The 21,938-nt window shown below is 38.8% G+C and overlaps 1 protein-coding gene across 6 annotated transcripts in view; it reads right to left on the minus strand.

The window, feature by feature from the left end:
* The window catches only part of MYO6 (myosin VI), an 82,504-nt gene that overhangs the window by 37,757 nt on the left and 22,809 nt on the right, over window positions 1-21,938 (minus strand). For 5 of the 6 annotated variants that reach the window (XM_059829617.1, XM_059829607.1, XM_059829599.1 and 2 more), the window contains exons 9-14: window positions 16,959-17,039; window positions 14,141-14,321; window positions 11,457-11,601; window positions 1,772-1,929; window positions 691-782; window positions 184-256 (exon numbers count right to left, since the gene is read on the minus strand). In XM_059829617.1, the coding sequence (XP_059685600.1) occupies window positions 184-256; window positions 691-782; window positions 1,772-1,929; window positions 11,457-11,601; window positions 14,141-14,321; window positions 16,959-17,039 (730 nt within the window). Of the gene's footprint in view, window positions 1-183; window positions 257-690; window positions 783-1,771; window positions 1,930-11,456; window positions 11,602-14,140; window positions 14,322-15,224; window positions 15,234-16,958; window positions 17,040-21,938 lie in introns of all 6 variants that reach the window. The other variant, XM_059829577.1, reaches the window with a different exon arrangement.

Genomic DNA, 21,938 nt, shown 5'->3' on the forward strand with positions numbered 1-21,938 from the left:
TTATACAAAGCTGGAAGAATTCACAAGGTTGCAACAGTCATTGAAAGCATAAAATTACTAGTGCTACGCATATTTTGCCTCTTCTACTTGAAGCTAGTGCTATGCATACATTGCGTCTTCTGCTTGAAGCTTTTTTTCCTCCATGACACTAACAAATAGCTTGACATTTCAAAAAGTACATACCTATACAGTCCTGATTATCTACATAGCGCACTTCATTAACCCCCAGGCCTTCTTTTTGGTAAAGTTCTTGTTCCTAAAAAAAAAAAAAGGAGAGAAATCACCACTCACCATGTATATTTTTTAAAAAAACATGAAGACTTTTTTAAATACAGCATGAATCAACATAAATTTTAGAATTTCCTTCCATAGTTTACTATATTCCAACTTTACCTCCTTAATGATATGCCCATGCAATTAGATATTCCCACTAGGTATGAGATATTGTCCAGTATCTGGATGCCTCATTTTAATGAATGGTAAAAAAGAAGAAGAAAAAAGATTGTTGGTTTTCAAAAAGCCATATTGTTTTCTGGCACAGCCAGATGTCACACTGTCATTCAGTTCGTCAACTGATTTTTTTTTTAATCTAAGCGTAATGTGCAATCTTATGGAAAGCCGTGCTACTTTAAGTATCCCTTTACTAAAAAAAAAAATAAATCCTCAAATATAACATTAAATATAACATACCTCTTTCAGAATCCTTTCATTAAAAAACTGCTGCAGTTTTTCATTACAGTAGTTAATACAGAATTGTTCAAAACTGTTGTGTTCAAAGTATTCTGAAAAACAGAAGTTAAACTTCTATGATAACCACTGTTCCAAGAATTTATATTACATAGTAACTAAGAAAAGCTTTACCGTGCTAATATTTAAAGACGTGTTCAGATCCGTGTCTGTTTCTTTCAGTAAAATAAAAGCTTTTACAGATTTTCAAGTTGCACATAAGACATATAAAAATACGGTGGCAGATCATATTTCTAAGACAAGTAATAGACAGTTATATCTGGCAGCAAACCAAAGCAAGATGCTACCATGCAGTGAAACTGTACCAACACATCCTCATGCATCCATGTTACAACAGGCTGCCACAGGATATCATAGCTCTAAAGACCTGAAAACCAAAGGTTCCCTTTCTCACTGTTCTTGGACCACCTTAGCAGGGCTAGAGCACGCCAGAAAACATGCCCTATTCTGACTCTCAGTGAGCCAAACAGGACAAAAGGTTAACAGGAACCATCAATGCCCACCACTTCCAGGGAGCAACCAGGAGCCTGAAGTCCAACTCTGTAACAGAACTATCCAGCCTCCAGGAAACAGTACCTTAACTCAGAGACTTCATTTGCCTGTCTGTCAGTATGCACTGATCTTCTCAGGACTGAACGGGAGAACAGCATGCACATGCAATATCTTTCCTAGTTTTACTGGGTGGCCACAGTAAGATGCCGTTCCAAATTCTGAGTCCTTCAAAAGCTGTGTCTATGTAGACAATACAAGAATCTGAAACCGTTACAAAGATGCCTAGTTTCACACTAATGCTAGTTAGCGTTACTAGGTCATCAGGAGAAGCTCTAGACCTCCTCTACATTCTTGTATCTCAAGAAAATGAAGCTTTACCTGCTCTCTTGGTATCTTAAGCCCTTGTAACCCATCTGACCCACCACCACCAAAAAGAAAACCCTCCCACTCTCCATTACAGAATTTATCCTTGAATCTCTGGTGGCAATTATACACGAGTAGAAAATTAATTATTTTTTTAAACTATACTTACCAAAACCAGCTATATCTAGAACGCCAATGAAGAAAGAAGAAGTCTCAAATGGAAAACACTGGTTTACCCTGTTCACTACATGGTCAAACAGATGACTATACACCGTTTTAGCCAAGGCATCACGAGCATTGTTTGCTTGTTCCACTTTCAAGGGTACCCTAAAAACCAAAAATACAGATCTTATTTTTCAAAATTCCTTCCTCTGAAATACTGAGATTAGATGCTAAACTTAAGAGGAGCCTTTCCAATTATTGTAAATTAGGACACAAAAATACTGAGTTCTAGGCCCAGGTAGGAAACAAACTTGCTAAGTTAGACTAACTATACTACCTGTAAAAAGAAAGAATAATCACAGAATCACTAAGGTTGGAAAAGACCTGTAAGATCATCAAGTCCAACCATCAACAAGAAAACAAACAAACAAACAAAAAAACCGCACACAAAAAAAACCCCAACCACAACCACCATGCCCATCAAGCCATGTCCCACAATGCCACGTCCACACGTTCCTTGAATACCTCCAGGGAAGGTGACTCCACCACCTCCCTGGGCAGCTTCTTCCAGTGTCTCACCACTCTCTCAGTAAAGAAATTTTTCCTAATATCCAGTCTGAATCTCCCCTGGCGCAACTTGAGGCCATTTCCTCTTCTCCTGTCGCTAGTCACTTGGGAGAAGAGACCAACACCCACCTCTCTGCAACCCCCTTTCAGGTAATTGTAGAGAGCGATAAGGTCTCCCCTCAGCCTCCTCTTCTCCAGACTGAACAACCCCAGTTCCCTCAGCCGCTCCTCATCAGACTTGTGCTCCAGACCCCTCACCAGCTTCGTCGCCCTTCTCTGGACACGCTCCAGCACCACAGTGACCTTCTTGTAGTGAGGGGCCCAAAACTGAACACAGCATTCAAGGTGCGGCCTCACCAATGCCGAGTACAGGGGCACCATCACCTCCCTACTCCTGCTGACCACACTATTTCTGATAGAGGCCAGGATGCTGTTGGCCTTCTTGGCCACCTGGGCACACTGCTGGCTCATCTTCAGCCAGCTGTCAATTAACACCCCCAGGTCCTTTTCTGCGGGGGAGCTTTCCAGCCACTCATCCCCAAGCCTGTAGCGTTGCATGGGGTTGTTGTGGCCAAAGTGCAGGACCCGGCACTTGGCCTTGTTGAACCTCATACAATTGGCCTGGGCCCATCAATCCAGCCTGTCCAGATCCCTCTGCAGAGCCTTCCGACCCTCGAGCAGATCAACACTCCCTCCCAACTTGGTGTCATCTGCAAAACTGCTGAGGGTGCACTCGATCCCCTCATCCAGATCATCGATAAATATATTAAACAAGACCGGTCCGTAATGTTTCACTATCCTCAGTAAAAGTGAGATGCAGATCTTTTCAGACTCATTCATTAGACAATTAGAAACTGTATTGATAATTGCCAAAGAAAGATATTTAAAAAATATACATTCCCATCTACAAAAAATATTTCAACTATTTATTTATGAGTTGCCTAATTACAATAAAACCTATAGTTCAGTTTTGCTCTGACATCTTTGTCCCTAAGCTTTCATAAGGGCTATAACTAAAGCTATAAAGCTGTAAGTTGATCAGTAACAAAAATAAAAAGCCACATAGATAAGGGAGTGTGTTCTCATGGTGAAAGTTAGATGCAATCCCAAAAGAAGGGTTCTTTTTAAACACTGGAAGAAGGGGCCTTTTAAGAGATGAGCATTTATTCTCCCTCCCTTATTTATAAACCTTTATTCTGCATTGTGACCATTTATTACAAGTTTATATCCCAGTTTAGCAGTTAAAAAAAAAACAACATAAAAAACACATCACAACTTCAAAGGCTATGAAATGCATGACAAAACTGTTGGAATATCAGGCAAATAGAACTACATATTCAGCTATACATATAATAATATATATCTAGCTATTTCCTAAAGTCAGTATGACAGTGACATGCTTAGAATGCATATATTTCAAAGCACCTTTAACCACCTCATTTCCTGGATAAATGCATTCTACAAGAGGTTTGTTTTTTTTTAAAAATAGGTTTCTGGTTAACGGATAAGAGTACCAAAACTAAAAAACAGTTACACTGTACACAGCTGAGGAAGCACCTGTAGAAGTCTCCAGAATAAGACAATTGATACAAGGATAAAGACTTAAGAAAGTGTTTAAGAAACACCGTGAAAGAAGCATGAAAAATGAACTTTCAGCTTTATGGTATGATTGCAAATCACTCTTAGATCCTAAATCAAAAGCAAAAGTCCCACTAATCTGAATAGAATCAGACCAGAACAGAATCAGACCGTGAAAGATCAAAACTCTCTAAAGGATATTTATGTGTCAATAAAAGAATATAAATACAAAGGGAAACAAATTAAATTGAAATACTGATAGCCCCTTGACCAGACAGTATCAAAATTTCATGCATGGAAAGAAGGCCTACAATTTAGAACTACGATGGGTACACAAAGGCTTTGCACAACACTGCATCATGACATACAGATATATCCAATGTTAAAGTAAATCAAAAGAAAAGATTTTTAGGGAGAGAGCCTTTGCTAACCAAACTGATAAAATCTGCAGGGAAGAACAGGAAGAAATAATGTCAAGATATTTAATCACATCAATCCTCTTTGTCATGAAGAATACAAGATGATGGCTGTAAGCCAAAAGCTCTTACGCTTTTTCTAAATATTTCAATCAGTTGGCTTAATAAAACAAATCACTTCCCTCCATGTAACACCCTGTATTACTTCTCCCCATATACCTTGCCTCTTATATCCTTGGACCACCTGCTCTACAATAACAATTAGTAATAATCAAAGGATAGACTGTCCAGCTAAGGTGGTGGATAAACAGTTATGGAACTTCCCAAGTATGCAGCAAATCTACATTTTAAAAAATACCTCTTATCTGAACTGTTTAAGCACACCTTATGTACAAGGTTCAAGACGTCACTGCTGCAGAACTGCCCTGCTGCCCCCTCCAGGTAGTTTTCTGTACACAGGAGTACAGAGAACTGGCAGGTCAGAAAAGTAAAGCTTAACTCTACGCAGCTTACCCATATTGCATCATTTCCTTCACTTCCCATGATTCACAAGCACTAAACTAACTCATAACTGTTATTTCTGTAGTTTTTCAAGGATGACACTTCTGATGCAGAATGTGAGACTGATGGAGATCACTTTCTATTGTGATTATTGTGATATTATTCCTGTAAGTCAGGAAACCAGAGAGTCTGTTCACTAAGGACACCTGCAGCTACATTACATTAGATAGTAATTAGCTTTAACACACAATCTTGTCTTCCAGTAAGTATCTCCTGACTTATCTTAAGGTAACAAGTACTGACAGAAATCTTATCTTATAAATAGAAGGAAGGTACCTTTACATTCCATTCTGATACGTTTAAGAGATCAGAATACTAATTCCCACATGTCAGCTGCAGGCCTATTACATAATACAACACACTAAAATCATTTATGCTTTCAATTTATGTTTTTGAAGTATGTTAAACAACATTGCAGAGTCATACTTCTAGAGCGTGTATTTATAAAATGGCCCTGTTCTTCAAAAATAAAAAATTCTGTCATTATTAAGCAGAATTCCAGAGACTGCACAAAACCCTAATGTTATTTTAAATTATCATAGTATGCAGCAGAAACCCATGGAAAGAAAATGTAATACTGCAATGTGTTTTGCACAGCTGAAAGTACAGAACCACAAAATAATGCTGAAATTGCACTGAGTCGGTCGATACAGAAGAGCCCCATTACAGAAATGACATTCAGAATAATAACTTCCTTCTTGTGAACTTGCTTTCCCTGAGGTCCTCCTTTCTTCTGGTCTGCACACTGACAAAGGAATCTCCTTCCTCCTCCTGTTTCTTGTCTCAATAGGGAAAGATATATTTTCCTTCCTCCATTTCACCTTCCCCCTCTCTCCTCCATCCATCAAGTACTTGTAAGGAACAGGGAAGAAATTCTTCCAATTTTCTAAGCTATTAGGTAAGGGTGAAACAAAAAAACCTTGTTTGGTCTTCATACAAATTTCTTCAGCGAGGTTTCCAGTGATCCACAGTCCTAGGCCTAGGGGAAAGTGCTCTCATGGGCTAGATTTATCCTGTGGATAATTCCATGCAGTACACAAATTTTTCCAGAACAAATAAACTGCAGTTAAAATACGTATAATTTGCCCATAGTTGTCAACAAAATGGGGAGAGAGAGCAGGTGAAGCAATAACCATCAGTCACTGTCATCCAATCTGGTTACTGCTTCACAAATAAAATGGCCTGGATAAAGTAACAATTGTATGAGGTCCAACAAGGCCAAGTGCCGGGTCCTGCACTTGGGTCACAACAACCCCATGCAATGCTACCGGCTTGGGGACGAGTGGCTGGAAAGCTCCCCCGCAGAAAAGGACCTGGGGGTGTTGGTTGACAGCCGGCTGAAGATGAGCCAGCAGTGTGCCCAGGTGGCCAAGAAGGCCAACAGCATCCTGGCCTGTATCAGAAATAGTGTGGCCAGCAGGACCAAGGAGGTGATCGTGCCCCTGTACTTGGCCCTGGTGAGGCCGCACCTCAAATGCTGTGTTCAGTTTTGGGCCCCTCACTACAGGAAGGACATTGAGGTGCTGGAGCGTGTCCAGAGAAGGGCAGCGAAGCTGGTGAGGGGTCTGGAGCACAAGTCTGATGAGGAGCGGCTGAGGGAACTGGGGTTGTTCAGTCTGGAGAAGAGGAGGCTGAGGGGAGACCTTATCGCTTTCTACAATTACCTGAAAGGGGGTCGCAGAGACGTGGGTGTCAGTCTCTTCTCCCAAGTGACTAGCGACAGGAGAAGAGGAAACGGCCTCAAGTTGCGCCAGGGGAGGTTTAGGCTGGATATTAGGAAAAATTTCTTCACTGAAAGGGTTGTCAGACATTGGAACAGGCTGCCCAAGGAGGTGGTGGAGTCACCATCCCTGGAGGTGTTCAAAGAATGTGTGGACGTGGCATTGTGGGACATGGTTTAATGGACATGGTGGTGTTGGGTTGATGGTTGGACTTGATGATCTTACAGGTCTTTTCCAACCTTAGTGATTCTGTGATTCTGTAACACTACTTAGTGAAAGACCTATGTAATTAAAGAATATAAGCAGCTCACTTGCAATTTGAGAAAAGCTGAAGTTCCAAAATCTGGGGAAAAATACTTTAAAAAAAACCAGAAAATTTGAAAGGACTAGACTCCCAATATTTTTCCAACAGAGGCTTCATTACTACCACTAAAAATGCAGTTTGGTAGAAAACATACTACTCCAAAAGAAGCTGGAGGACCTGGAACAATGTCAGTTAAATTTTTCACTCTGTAAAATTATTTACTCTGTGATGACGGAGTTCTGTTTGAAATTCTTATCGGAAAGGGAGAAACTGAGTAAGAGAGTAGTACAGTGCATTTACAATCTAAGAGGTGTACTGGATTTTGAATACTAACACATTATTTCTCTCTGTAAACACACTTTACATGTATGGCAAAAACATCAGCCAACAAGGTGATCATTATGCTCTTTTTGGAAGACTAACATGGACACATAAATGTAGCGCAGCTGTCAAGTCTCCCTGGCAGTCCGCTACACATTAGTATTTCATAAGATTCACAGAGATAGCATTTAGCATCACCCTCCTACTGTTCCTTGTTGGCTCCATTGTGCCCAGCAGAACAAAGCCTTTGTTATACACTGAGCACAGTGATTTCAGCTGAGCTATTTATTCACTGTGACCTATTAGGACTCACATGATCTACTTGCACACAAAAGGTCCCTAAGAAAGAAAGAGAGAAATGAGTAGCTCTTTGGGTTGCTGGAACAAAATAAAATGATGTACTTGTCAAAACTCTAATATTGATAGCAATCAAATAGTTTCTAATCTATGCTACCAGAGCAAAACTTGGTGCCTATTTAATACCTACAACAGTCCAATCCACTTTCCTTGTACATGCAGTAAGCCACATGAGAAGAAGATATTAGTCTATTTATTAGCATACGTTTGCTTTTAGCTGCACAAGTTTAGAAAAGGCTAGAGAAAGAGGTTTAATGCATTAATCCTTTGAGATGGTGGAAGGAGTCCTCTGAATTCATTTTTGCCATCCACAAAATAAAACATTGGGGAAAAATAAGATCTGCTAGCACAAAAACATAGCTCCTTGTGTTTGCAGACTTTTGAAACAGTACACTGCTAACAACGCCCCAGGCTTATTGGGATAAATACGCTGAACAGAAAATCTTTACAGTCTTAATTCAAAGCGAATTTGAAGCTGTAACAAAAATTTTATTTGTTCTTAAGAAACCTTCCTTGATAGGGTCACTTGAGATGTGGTGAAAGGGAAGCAGTATATTATGATAAACCTTTGCTTGATATGTCCCACCAAACATTCTCAAAAGGGAACTATGTTATGTGTAGAACAGCCAAAACTAATCTGTTCTCAGAAGCTGAGTCAATAGTTCACTGAGAGCATTTCCAGTGGGGTGCCATCTGAATCTGACATGGATGCGATTTGTTCAAACCCCTTCTGCTTCTAGTTAACACTTTCACTTAAAAAGAATGCGAAAGTAAGGCTATTTTCAAAAAATGGTCTGATAATACTGAACTAAGAAAGCAGAAATTCTTGGTAACAAGATTAGCATACAAAATTATTTCCACAAATTGAAGATATGATCTAAAAATCCACAAGATAGATTTCAGTAAAGGAAAGTGTGTCGTGGTATACTTAGGAGAATTCAAAAATACAAATGCAAGATGGAGAATAACCAGGTAAGCAGTGAGTCAACAGAGAAAGATCAGCAGTTATAGTGGATCACAAGCTGAATCTAGATCTTGAGCTTTTAACTGAAGGCAGAATAACCCCTTCCCAATCACTACTTACCATTTGTCACTGCATTGTAATTTTTTCTATGGTAATCACTATGAAGGTTCTAACTCTTGAACATCCCTCCTTCCAAAGTACAGAAATAAGCAGACCACCAAGAAGTCTATTTGTTTGCTCCATCTAGAAATACACCTCAAAGGCCAGCTATTCGGTAATAATGTATTACTGGAACAACAGCCCATACCCATGCTGAAGTTAAGACTACTGTATATGTATATTCGGAAAAGCTTCTGCGTTCCCCTAAAAAACATGATGTTCAAACAGCCAGGCTGCCACTGATGGCTTACTATGCTCAAATTTTGGCCAGGAAGATCAGTTTCACCCTGGAGATCAGGAAGCAGGCACTGAACAGTATTTCCACTACAGCTATTCTCTTTTAATTTATCATTATTGGCTGTAATAAGGTAGAGATCAAGATTACTTCTCCTGCACAGAATGAGCTCTTGACCACTGGAAACCTTCATTACTCAAATCCATTATGTCCCTTGAGGACGAAAAAAGCCAATGCTCTCAGGTGCTCAAAGATAACTTTTCACCTATAAGTCTGATATAACCTAAGCATGCATTAACTAACACCTGCCCCTTCACCAGCCACAGTGACATACCCAGGTTAAATCAATCAGCTGTTACTTTGTTTCAGTCCACAAGTTTATGAAATGTTAGCAAATACTTCACACTATAAAACATAAATATAAACAATACTAATAAATTTCAAAAAATATAAAATATGCAAGGAACTTACATAAACCACATTAATACAGATAATTAATTATGGCTTTCATATATTAAACTTCTGGTGTAATGTGCACGAGGTTGTATTTCTGATTCAATGAAACTAAACCAATCTGATTGTTTCCATAAGTCAATATGAAGCACCCATGCATTCTTCCAATGAGTGAAGTGAGTGTTAATTAGTTTCCTAATTAAAAGATTGATGCATTCAGCTAAACACTGAGAATTACTTTTTAGGTGCTCACAATTGTTTAGCCCAAGTTCAGTTTTTGACGCAATGTTTTCTTTAACTCCAGAAAATACACGACACAGAAAAACATACAACTTAGAAAACCAAATGTTAAAATACACAATCCAGTCACACGCTGCTTAGCCAGCATCCCTTGCAGCCTGTGTGCTAGAAGGATCAATTTCAACAAGAGAAAATCTGTGGTGGAAGCTAGATTTTTTTCATAAACAAAAGGCAACTGTAGCGAAATTGATCGTTTTGATAAAACTCAGTTTCACAAGAGTCGTAACTTCCATGATATTGAAAAGTTATCATCAGTACCATGTTTAAACATGTTCTTTGTAATTATTCCTTCTCTGCGTGCAGACAGAAAGAAATAGCTCCTATTTCTGTGCCTAGGAAGTTACCTTGATAATAGGTTCTTGTCAAAATATAAGCTAATGAAAAAAAAAGGGATAATCACCCTTTTTTTAAAGGTCATTATTTACTTCAATAGTGACGCGTTCTTAATAGCTACAGAAAAAAAAAAAAAAACTTTCTCTTAAATTTATCCTGTTCCAGTATTTTTTATGTTTCTACGAAGCAATATTAATTTCGCAGTCAAGATTAAATGTTTGTTTACTAGCAACAGCAAGAAGCAGAGCATTTCTGGATTTCCATTTGCAGTGGTGTTTTTGAAGCTGAAATTTGCTTCCAGAAGAATTAGATGTGGCAAACACGGGGACACTGATCACCCAGACACTGAGAAGGGTGGATATATTACCCTCTAATTAAAGCATCTCAGATCTAATACCATAGGGCAGCAGAGTCATGGGAGCACTGTGCAGCCCCCATGACAAGAAAGATGCATCCAACTATCTTCTGAAATACTTTAGGCACAGCATTAACATCCCTTGAAACAGTGCATCTGTTAAATCTATTAGCATATCTAATTTTCTGTGTAGGTTATGGATTTAACAGGCTGACAGCTATACTTTCTTTGTCCAGACAGTGTACTCACTGACATGTGAGGTTTTATAAAAAGTGATAGTGACTTATTCAAAGCTGTTCCTTCCCTGAATAAAAGGCCATTTTGGTCAGACATTGTACAACTGCCATTCTTCCAAATGAAAATAAAAACACCTCCAAGGACTTAACAACAACGAAAAAAGTGAGCGTGAGCATCTAAAAATGTGCATTTGGATCAACTGGTTTAAAGAAAAAACAAAACAAAACAAAAAAAACAGCAAAGCCCTGTTAAAAATTTATCATCTCCAAATTAACACTTACATGATGGAAAAACATAGCATGTAGTTTCCGGCTTGAGGGGACTAACAATGTAAGTCTGCTAGTCTTCTGCACTCTCTTATTTTCACAGTACCATGTTTTTGTACTTGTATTTTGTAAACCATTAAGTAAGCACTTTAAATAGCTGCGGTTACTCTAACTGCAACTCAGTTCACACTTGCACATTGTCAAGCGGGAGTTCGAGGCTGTTTTTCCCTCTTCCCCGTGGGTAAGAAACCAGGCAAAGCCAGCGCCAGGAGGCAGACCCCAAAGGCCCTGGGCGGGGGGCGAGGCTGGGCAACGGGTTACCTCAGACCGCAGCTCGCGGTGCCGGGCGGGGAGGGGTCAGCGGCTCCCAGCCCCCGGCCACGCTCACTGCAGGCCCCTCCGTGAATACACCGGGGTCACTCCCGGGCAGTTCGTTTCGGAGGCGTTACGACAACACGCGTCCTCCCCGTCCCGCCCCGTCCTCCCCCCCGCACCCCCCCCCGGGGCCGCCGCGCCGGCGGGAGCGGGGTGAGGACAACCGCCGCTCGCGGCGCGCGGGACTCACTTGATGACCGTTCCTTTGGCGCCCCCTGCCGTGGTGAGCATGACGCGCGTGGTGAGGCTGCCGCGCAGGTCCTCCTGGTCCAGCCCCAGCAGCGCCGCGCAGCACTCCAGCGCCGGCTCGCTCCGCGGCCTCAGCGTGCAGCCCCCTGCGAGCAACCGCCACAGGCGTTACCCCACCGCGCCTCCTCTCAGCGAGGCTCTGCCCGCTGCCCACAGACACCGACACACGCTCTATTTTATGCTATACTTTCTACTGTTCATGAAACTGCTGCAAGTTTGGCATTTTTAGGGAGCATTCTAGGGAAAATACCGAACTGGTGATGATCTTGCCATGATGACTAGAAGTAACATCAACTCCGAAGGAACGGAAGTTTGCCTCTGGAAATTACTTCGTACACTAGATGTGAAGAGTCAGTTCTCAATAGAAAAAAAACAAAACCAAAACCAAAACCCACCCAAAAACTATGCATGAAATTCTCTCTTTCAAGAACATTGTTCTAAACGTCGGCCGTTCAAAAGCTAACCTGCTTGCGAGTAAAAGAACTATCCCACAACATATTAGTGCTAATCCCTAGAAACTAACTGTAGTGACCTAAACTTTTGGATTCAGACGTTCCTGTAACCCTCCAGACTTCCTTGCTATGCAACTGAAGTGCTTGGCAGGGCAGACTCCCGGCACTTGCATTTTCAGGTAATGGTACACACATTTTCCCAGGAAAACAGCTGAGAGGTGCGCTTCCTTCTGCTCCGCACCCACGGCCTTGGTGCCAGGGCTGGTTCAGCTACTACAGGTTCCTAAATCTCTAACCGAAGCACTCAAACACTTTAGCAAAACCTAACACTTAAGCAGTTACGTATGCCAGGATTACAACATGTATCTCCTGTTATTCTCAGTAAAATTTATTTCTACAGGTAAGTGAAGAGACCAAAAGGGATAAATAACTAGTCCAACACTGCTTGAATTCCTTAACTCTACAACCACATTACATGAAAAAAGGGAGGAAGGAGTCCGTACAAGATTAAGGCTTTTGTGAATTCATTTTGGAAGCTCTGAAACACCACCTGACCTGTAGTAAACAGCTTTTGTTTGGTGTTGCCCAGGTTTTTGAAACAGTAAAAGAACTTCAGAGGGTCTCTGGTAAGAGACATACCGCCTAGAGCAGTTCAAATGCACACCCTGTGCATATACATGCAAGGGAAGAGCAGAATAAAGTCTGTATTTGCAATGAACATTTTAGAAGTTCAGTAATTTATTCTAGAAAAAAATGGGTTTGAATTTCAATATTCAGAGACAGTAAATTTTCTGGTGTCCTTCTTCCCTTCTCCAAACCCTGACTTTCCTCACCGTCTGTGGTTCCCCCACTCCTCGTTCGTTCACCTCCTGAAACTGCCTCTCCACTCACACTTGCACCTTTTTTCACTCTGTCCCACCTTGTCAACCCCAAAGTCACAACTCACAGAAGGCCCAAACAGGGAAGCTCCCTGCCAGCTTATTGCTGAGCCCCATGAAGCCACTACCCTTCTCTACCCCCACGTCTTCCTAGATTCATTCACATTAATCATGTTCATTTCAGTCATCTTCATGAAGATGGCAAGATCATGAATTGACATTGGGGAGGTTCTGATTTGACCTAAGGGGGGGGAAAAAAAAAAAAAGAAAAAGAAAAACACAAAAAACCACCACCTTCTCTGTGACAACCCTAAGCTACCCAGTCTGAATTCAGTGTTGGTCCTGCTTTGACCAGGACACATTGGACTAGAAACCTCCCATCATCTCTTCCAAACAGAATGTCTGTACAGTTCTGTGGTGATTCTGTGCTGGGGGTCGGGAGCTAGTGAAGCTATAAGGCTAATACTCATTTAATTCATCATTCAAAACACCTTTTAAAATATTCTTTGGTATGCCCTTCCTAACAACTTTACCAAGTTTGGCAACAGCTATACATACTTGAAGTAGGCCTAAGAGGCACCAGTTTCACTGTATCTTTTGTATCTTGCAAGTCAAGATAAAGATCTACATACATATCTTTTGTACTGCAGTTATATTTGTAGTACGTCCAGACCGGGAGTTTCTTCAGTCTTTCAGGAATATTGGACAGCAGTTCTCAACTTAGAGCGGCTAATTTCAGTAGTAAGGTAAAAACAACTATTCCCAAAATACTCATTCCCCTTCCTCAGCCTTCCTGCACATTCTGCTACGAAGTCCCAGCTACGCTCGTCTTGTGAGTGACATCTTGAAATGCGGAAGTTTACATTTACCTAAGTTTTTGCTGTAACTTTTTTTCATCACCTCTCAAAATACTAACATGATGGTATTTTTGGAAGCCAAAGGACATAATGACTTTCCCTACAGATAGAGTTGATAATTTCATGACATTAGCAAGAAGTTGGACTTTTTAATATTATTATTAAAATACAAAAATGTCTCTTCGTTTGATATCCAACTTTGCACTGAACAGTTTCTTGAATAATTTCAGAGAGAGTCTATTTGCTTTCAGAGTATGTAAAGAAATACAACTTTCAAACAAACAGGTAAACTTGACTTAAAAATGGTGTGAATTAAGACTGAATTACTCTTGAACACAAGGCAACTTTCTAAAGTAATAATTCACATGGAAAGGAATCATCTATCATCAAGAGACATTTTCAGAATTTTTACAGTAAACAATTTATGTTTCATCTAACCTGAAGTGCTCCCAGCTTCCTCAAAATCAATATTTCCAAGGTGAAGGACACCAGCCACTACTCTAAAAAGATCAAGTTTTTCTGCATCATCCAGTCCAATCTTTTTCATTGCTGTGCACATTCTGTTAAAATCTCCATGATCATCTAAGAGTGGATCCTTCAAGGAACCAGCTTTGAGATACTAGAAAACAAGATAAATCAAAAATTCAGTAAGTGATTTTAAAGTAAATGTAAGCAATTATTTCCAGTCAAGAATAAACCATAACAAACAGCATAAAAAAGCATGCTGAACTAAGTAGAATAGGTAAGTAGGTATTAGAGCTCTTCATACAGTACAGGCTTTGCAAGAACCCTAATTTGTTTTAGGTTGTTGAAACTTTGAAGCATGATCTTCAAATGTCAGCTTCAAAGCAAACTTCAAACTATCTCCAGAAAGCAGGAGTTGGAGAGTGTGACAGCTAAAGACAGGGGAGTAGAGGATAGTGAGCAGTGGAAAGGAAGGTTTTGCTTAAGGATGTTATCAAAGCACTTAAACCGAGGAGTGCTTCTAGCCCTTAGCAGTTGAATAGGATGACAGAAAGTTTGACAGCTCATGGGAAAGGAGTACAGGACAAATCAGAATTGGAAGAGCTATCCCTATCCCAAACAGACTTATGAAGAGAAATACACTTCTTAAAGTTTGCTGGTGATTAAGAAACAATGAAGTTGTTCACAGTGTTCTATGGGTTAAAAGAACACCAGCTACGTTTTACAATACCAATTTAACATTTTGCTGATTTTCCTAATTTAAATACATCAAAAGCCATTTTAATTATTAATGGTTTTAAATAGTAGATAGTAACACATCTGCATGCAATCAAGAGACTAACTGAACATGCACAGATTGATCTAAGGTTTTACAATTACATTAAAATGTTTTCAACTAAGAAGAATAATTAACTTTAAATAGAAGCCTTGTTAATGTCAAATAAGCTAACGATTTTTATCAAAACAAAACACCACATGCATCTGAAAAATTCACTTCACACAACATTTAGACACATCAATAAAATAAAACTCCATCTTAATTATGTAAAATGATCACCTCATCTTCCTGATAAGGAAAACACAAAAACAATTTAAGTATTAATTGACTATTCCAGCTACTTTTATTGGAATAAACAATCTTAATATTTTTCACAAAATCACAGAGCAAATATTAAATTTCTGATTTAAAAAAACTGTACAATGCAATATATTTCCTGTGTAAGTGGCTAGACTAAGTTTTAATATCATTGAAATGTGATCATTTATTGCACCTTCAAATTGACATGGCTGTAGCATACAAGTATTATGGCATCATATGTTCCACTATTTAATGTCCAATACATATTTTCAGAATTATTCTTTCAGTATGTCTTAGTTTAGACAAACACTTCTTTCAAATTAAGTCCTTTAGAGGACAAATTTTATGACAGAACACCCGCCCGTAAATCACATCAGTAACAGAAGACTGCATAGGTTCATTTTCCAGTATTAAGAACAAATTACCAACTTCACTGCAAGTCTTACTTTAAGGCAAATCAGGTAAACTGAGGAAAAATCTCCCAACCATCTCTTAGCCTATATGCTTGACAAGAATTAAGTATCTATCAGCTTTCTGCCTCACAGTAACATCAAATCAGTATTTCTGTATGTCACTCTCCACCATCCGCGATTATAGAAAATAACCTACATTCAAGCAAAAGAAATTGCCATTACGTGCTCAGTGTTACAACATATAAACACTAGAAATCCAGGAGCAGACTTTACAACGTTGACCTGAGCAAAGGAAGTATCTATATTGTCCTTCATAGCTAGGCACAAGCTACGTACAAGCTCAGGCCCAAGTTCTCAAAGGTAAAAGAGATGGCACGGTCACTGGGGGAGAGAAGCTCTTGAGTAAACTTATCTTTGTATTATTCCACATATATATGCAGTTTGCTCTGCTACTGAATCCCAAGTATGGATTTAATTAAGATTTGAAATATCTTCCAGCTATACAAATAAAAAATTCATACTCCAGATATGAATAGATGAAAATTGTATTAAAGAGCAGAGAAGTTTAATGACGTTTTTAAACAACTTCCAATTCACATATACTATTAATTTGGATTAAATTCTTTAGTGTCCTCATGCAAACAAGCTCAAAGGCTTAAATGCTACAAATTCTGGTAATTCCAGTTTTAAAAAATGTAAATGGAGATGGAGCAAGAGGAAATAAATGTTTTGTAGTTTCACACTTTCTTCCAGGAAATGCCATGCTCTGCCATAAGTAACAGTTCACAGCCAAGGGGACAACAAAAATCAGTAAAGAACACAGTTCTAGGGAGGGTGATATACTCATGCTGGAAGTGAGGCTGCACTAACGTTTTATAAAACAGTTTGGAGCATCACTTCAAAAATCCAGACAGTAAAAACGGTTCTGGAAAAAACTACTGCTTCTGACCTATTCCTAGCAGTAGTAAGATTTAAAAAGAAAATTACAAAAAGTCTTGGATAGATTTTTGTTTTCCACAGAAGACAAGCTGCATCATTAAGTGTTATAATAATATAAGAATGAAAAGAAAACAATTTTATATACTGTGCCATTTGGGATTTTAAGATGCATGTTAAAATGTATTTCTAGGACTGAACTCCAAAACACGAGTTCTGAATATACCAGGTTTGACAGTACCTATTTAGACCTATAAAGATGTGTAAAATGAACATTTCATTCCACGCTGTAAAACTGTAATCATAATTTTCCTCTCTATCTGCATTACTTAATAATATAAACTAACTGAAGATACAAACATACCTCAGGACTCTTGCGATTTTGCAAAATCTGCTTGTCTGTTTCTTTGCTAGCAAAGTATCTGGTACAGCCTCGATTTAAATACTGAAACAATAAAAAAAGTGGAAATACATAAAGACAGAAGTAAGGAAAATATATGCTTTTATTTAAGACTTGCTCTACATAGCTTGATTTAGGTATGCTAGGTATTCAGAATTCATTCTTTGAAAATGCATTTATTTAGGTCTACAAAATTACAACAGTGCAACAGTAACAAACTTCTGTTGAAAGCTTTTCGATTCTCACAACTAAAATACTTTTTGACACAGTGAGACATTCATTTTGTTAAGTCCCACTCTACTAAACCTATTTATGGTCTGGGATTACAGAAAAGACAATCAAAATTAGGAACCAAGAAAAGAATTTTTCTGGCCTGTGTATACTACTGAACTTTACTCCAGCAAGCTGTATAGAACATCAGAAAAAAAATCACAATAATCTTTACGTTTTCAGCAACATACAGGCTTTATATAGTACATCCGGGGATGAGAGGGGTAGGATCAAATAATGTGCGGTACTAAGTCCAGTGTAGTTTTATGGTCATTTTTTCCTCACCAGTGAAATATTTCCACAGGTAGTAAGGGACATAGTATATTAAAAAGCTTGGAAAGCATTAAAAGCTTATAACATGGTACAAACAGAAACCTAATTCAGAATCTGGCTTCTGATATCCATCACATATTATATACTAAAGGGAACAGACCAGGCATTCAGATAATAACTTCCCCTTCCAGCAAAATGGGATCGCCAGCTTTTTCTTTCTGATTTGTTCAGCTGAAAGTAAGCACTGTCCAAAAGCTTGGACAGAGCCCTTTGTCTAAAGGAAGTGAACTGATTTTTTGCTCTGGCCCATGAACAAAAGAAGATGTTTTCAACTAGGTGAACACAGATAATACTACACTTTGATTAAAATTTATATACAAAATTCTAAAAAAAAAAAAATATATTCTTCAAAGCATTTCTAACAGCAGAAGGTGACAAATTTAATATTAAAACAATATTAAATATTAACTATTAAACTAATATTAAAACAAAGTGACAAGAAACACTGCTCAAAGTTAGCTTGATGTTTAACAAAATATTGACAAGTTTTCTTCATCAGCCAATAAGAATGCAAAGCACAGCATATTTTAAACACAACAATATATCCCTGTATTACAGTATTAGTAACAAGATCCCAGAAACTGGGATCTTCTTTTCAAGAAGAAAGTGTGGAAACTTATCTGACAGGCTGAGAATGTGAACCAGCACGGTATTCAGTAACAACATATATAGGAGGCATTTAATCACAAGACAATGGCTTTCATTGGAAAGCTAATAACTCAAGTAAATTTACTCATTAAATCTAGGAGAAATTATAAAGAACACAAATATACAGCTTGAGATTATAATATATAACATCTAAATTCCATTGTAATTTTTTTTTTTATACTCTAAAGTACAACACCACATTATAACAACAGTAACCCAAACATAAGGCAATCTGATTTCTCTTCCAGAAAAGAAGATCTGAAGAAAATTCAGCTTCTCATCTCCATCAACTATACTGCAGGTACAGATTTACTGTGCAGCTTTACTTTCAAAGCCATGTGGTATAGTCCAAGGCACCTAGACCTACGGGGTTCAGCACAGGGTTACCTAATGACTTAGAATTTCTGAAAACTTCTGCAGGGGAACCTCAAACACGAGCACCCAGGACTGCACGCTTTTGCAAGGGTGTGCTCGGAGGAGGGGTGTGTAAGAAACCTGCAACTTTGCATAGTCCTTTGCCAAGTAAATTCATGCTTCCTGAGGGGAACTGCAGGGGAAAGATGCTAACAGAGAGGTAACCCCGATCCGCGGTGCTGATATCCAGACAACAGGTCAGGCAGGTGCAGCCAGTGCAGTTGTCTTGGTTCACACGCCCAGAGCAACTGCGTGCCTATGCCAAGATGGCCAAATGTATGGGGAGGAGATTACTAGGGATGACTTAAGTCCAAGGGAAGCAAGCCTACTGCAGGGGCGGGGGGAGGTGGGGGAAGAGCATTAAGTTATCCTTGGTCTTTTAATATTGTTTCACTTTTGTGAAAAATGAGAATTACCTTAGATTTGAGATAGTCCTATTTTCAAGTGAGTGTAGTTCAGAGAAAAAAACATGCTGGAGTTTTACGACCCAAGCTGGCCCTAATTTGGACTTCGACTTGGTAAGTTAAAAGGCACAAGTCAAGTGGCACAATAGAACCAATGCAAAACTGCGACTTCAGGGATGGGTTTTTCTAAATAACCAATTTAAGAGTATGATATTTTTCTGAACGTTTTTCTTATCTAAAAAATTAGCATTAATATCAAAACACTGATCAATCATCAAACCTTGCCTAGTATAATATCACCATCTATTATTAGAAGCTTGAAAGATGGTATTTCCATGAAATTTGAACAACAGACAGACATGTAGTCAACAAAAAGTGTGGTAAAAAAGTGACACAAGTGTGATTATTCAGAGCCATTTTATGATAAAACCTGAAGCAGCAAATGAGAATGAAGAACACAGGAAAAAAATAATCCCGACAAAAGTGATACAAATTTAGGAAGAAAATTAACCTTTTACAGTGTGGTTTTTTCTTAACATCTCCTATAAAGTGATACTTCATGAAAATTTAGTGCAACATGACTAATAAACTTTAATTATATTTATATTAATTTACATACATACAAAGATGAAAATGATCCTAAGTGGTTGGGTTTTTTAATTGAAGATGATCTACTTTAACTTTGGGGGGGTGGGGGGGTGGGGGGAAGTGTTAAAATTTTTAAATTTAACATGCAGAGTGGATCTTTCACATGCAGCAAGGAACTCCGGATTCAAATACTTACTTATGGTTAAGCAGTAAGTATTCTTAATGGAAAATGAAAGCACTTAGCAGAAAGTCAAAAAAGTCATGTCACAGTGTGATAAGGCTGCTGTGACTGTAAACTCTTTATAATTGAAACAGGCAAGTGAGTGCCTTACTGCAGAGTCACTCAGGCTGTTCAGTACTGTACTGCACTAGCCCGATTTTAAGGAGGTTGTAATTCTGACCTTGACATCTACAACCTTGTGTGCCCTCATGAGCAGAGTTTTTGATTAAAAAAAAAAAATTCCCAAGAGTGGGCACGCAGCATATTCAGTTCCAGAATTAAAAGATCTATTAACTACAAGAAATAAGTTTTAATGGAAAAGTGGCTGCACAATAAAAATACGTCTTTGAAAATTTGTTCAAGATTTTAGCTTTAAAACTTACAAGGGAACATTGCATAGAATAACTGAACAGTAAAGAAGTAAATTTTGAAAACTAGCTCTGTATTATATGAAAATAAATGGCGGTGGGTTTTTTTCAAGTATTGTGTTTGTTAGATGTTTCGAAAGAAAAGCTTTCCTTCTAGAGAACAGAAGCAGTTCCTTCTTAATAAGCATCAGATCAAGTTTCCATTGCGCAATTGAGTTCAAACAGATGAACTATAAGAAGATACAAACTAAGTATTTAAAGAAATAATATAAGGTCTATAAAGGCCCCTAGGAATGCCTTTGAGGAAGGAAGGAATCTTGTCCTAAAATACTGCCACGGCATTTAGGGAGCAAGATCATCTAGATAACACAGTACAAATGTATGATGTGCATGATAGGGAAATGCAGCTTTGTGCCTGCTTCCTGGCTCATCAGTATACAGAGACTGATTTGGCCAGGCCAAGAGGCAGCAGCAACTTGTTCGGTCACCTGTGTACACCTGCATTCCCCATAAGTGCACTAATTTAGGTGTCACCTATGCAACCATTGCTTTACACAAAACCAGTAGGAGCTTTGTATCTTTTTAAGGCTTCTAGTTCGCTGCTGAATTCTGATGAAGCCGAGTATAAAAGATCTTGGGGAAAGAAACAGATAAGCACAGTCCAAGTTTTATTTAGAAAACCAAGTAGGAAGGCACACCAACAAAGAAAACAATCAACGCAGTCATGTAATTCCTTGTTAGCAGTGCTCCTCAACCTGTTTAAGATCAAGGAAGTCTAAAAAGATGACAGTCAATTAATTTATGTCCCTGTAATTGCACATGCTCTCCACAGTTGTGTTACAAAACCCTTCCAAACCCACAGCAGGGGTTTGGTCTATCTATTTTAGAAATGCACAGAATTCTGCTTCTATGAGATTCCAAACCAGGCGTAAGCCAAGAGACAGTGGAGAGATAGAGACAAATGACAGAACACAAGCAAACAACTGACCAGTATTTACCAGAAGGATTTGATTTGCCAATATTTTTCTTTTCGGTGCAAGTCAACAAAGCACATGGTGATATTTGTAGATATTTACAGTTCAAGTGTGATTGTCAAAAGTGAAAAAAAACAAAACTACTGATATATTTATACATAATTAAATAGCAGGAATGAGTGATTGAAGGCAAGAGTCTTCACCTTATTAGTAAAATTGGTGATGACAGTATAAGATGTAAATAGGCTTAAAAAGACCCTGAAAGGGAGAGCAGAAGCTTGCTTTGAAGAGAAAAAGAGAAGGGACAATCAGGAAAAAAAATGAGACACAGCTGTATCAGTAATGCTGCACTGGTTGGATAAGAGTTCATTTTTTTCTCAAGAAAATTTTTCTCAAGAAAAAAATTACTGCAATAATCAAGATGTAACACACTGAGAAATTAAAAGAGAATTTAAAAATAAGGGGAGACCTTACAGCAGCCTTCCAGTACCTGAAGGGGGCCTACAAGAAAGCTGGAGAGGGACTGTTTACAAGGGCATGTAGCGATAGGAAAAGGGGTAATGGCTTTAAACTGAAAGAGGGTAGATTTACATTAGACATTGGGAAGAAATTCTTCACCATGAGGGTGGTGAGGCACTGGAACAGGTTGCCCAGAGAAGCTGCAGATGCCCCCTCCCTGGAAGTGTTCAAGACCAGGCTGGATGGGGCTTTGAGCAACCTGGTCT

The sequence above is a fragment of the Gavia stellata genome, chromosome 2, assembly GCF_030936135.1.
Source record: "Gavia stellata isolate bGavSte3 chromosome 2, bGavSte3.hap2, whole genome shotgun sequence".
In the NCBI taxonomy this organism is placed as follows: Eukaryota; Metazoa; Chordata; class Aves; order Gaviiformes; family Gaviidae; genus Gavia; species Gavia stellata.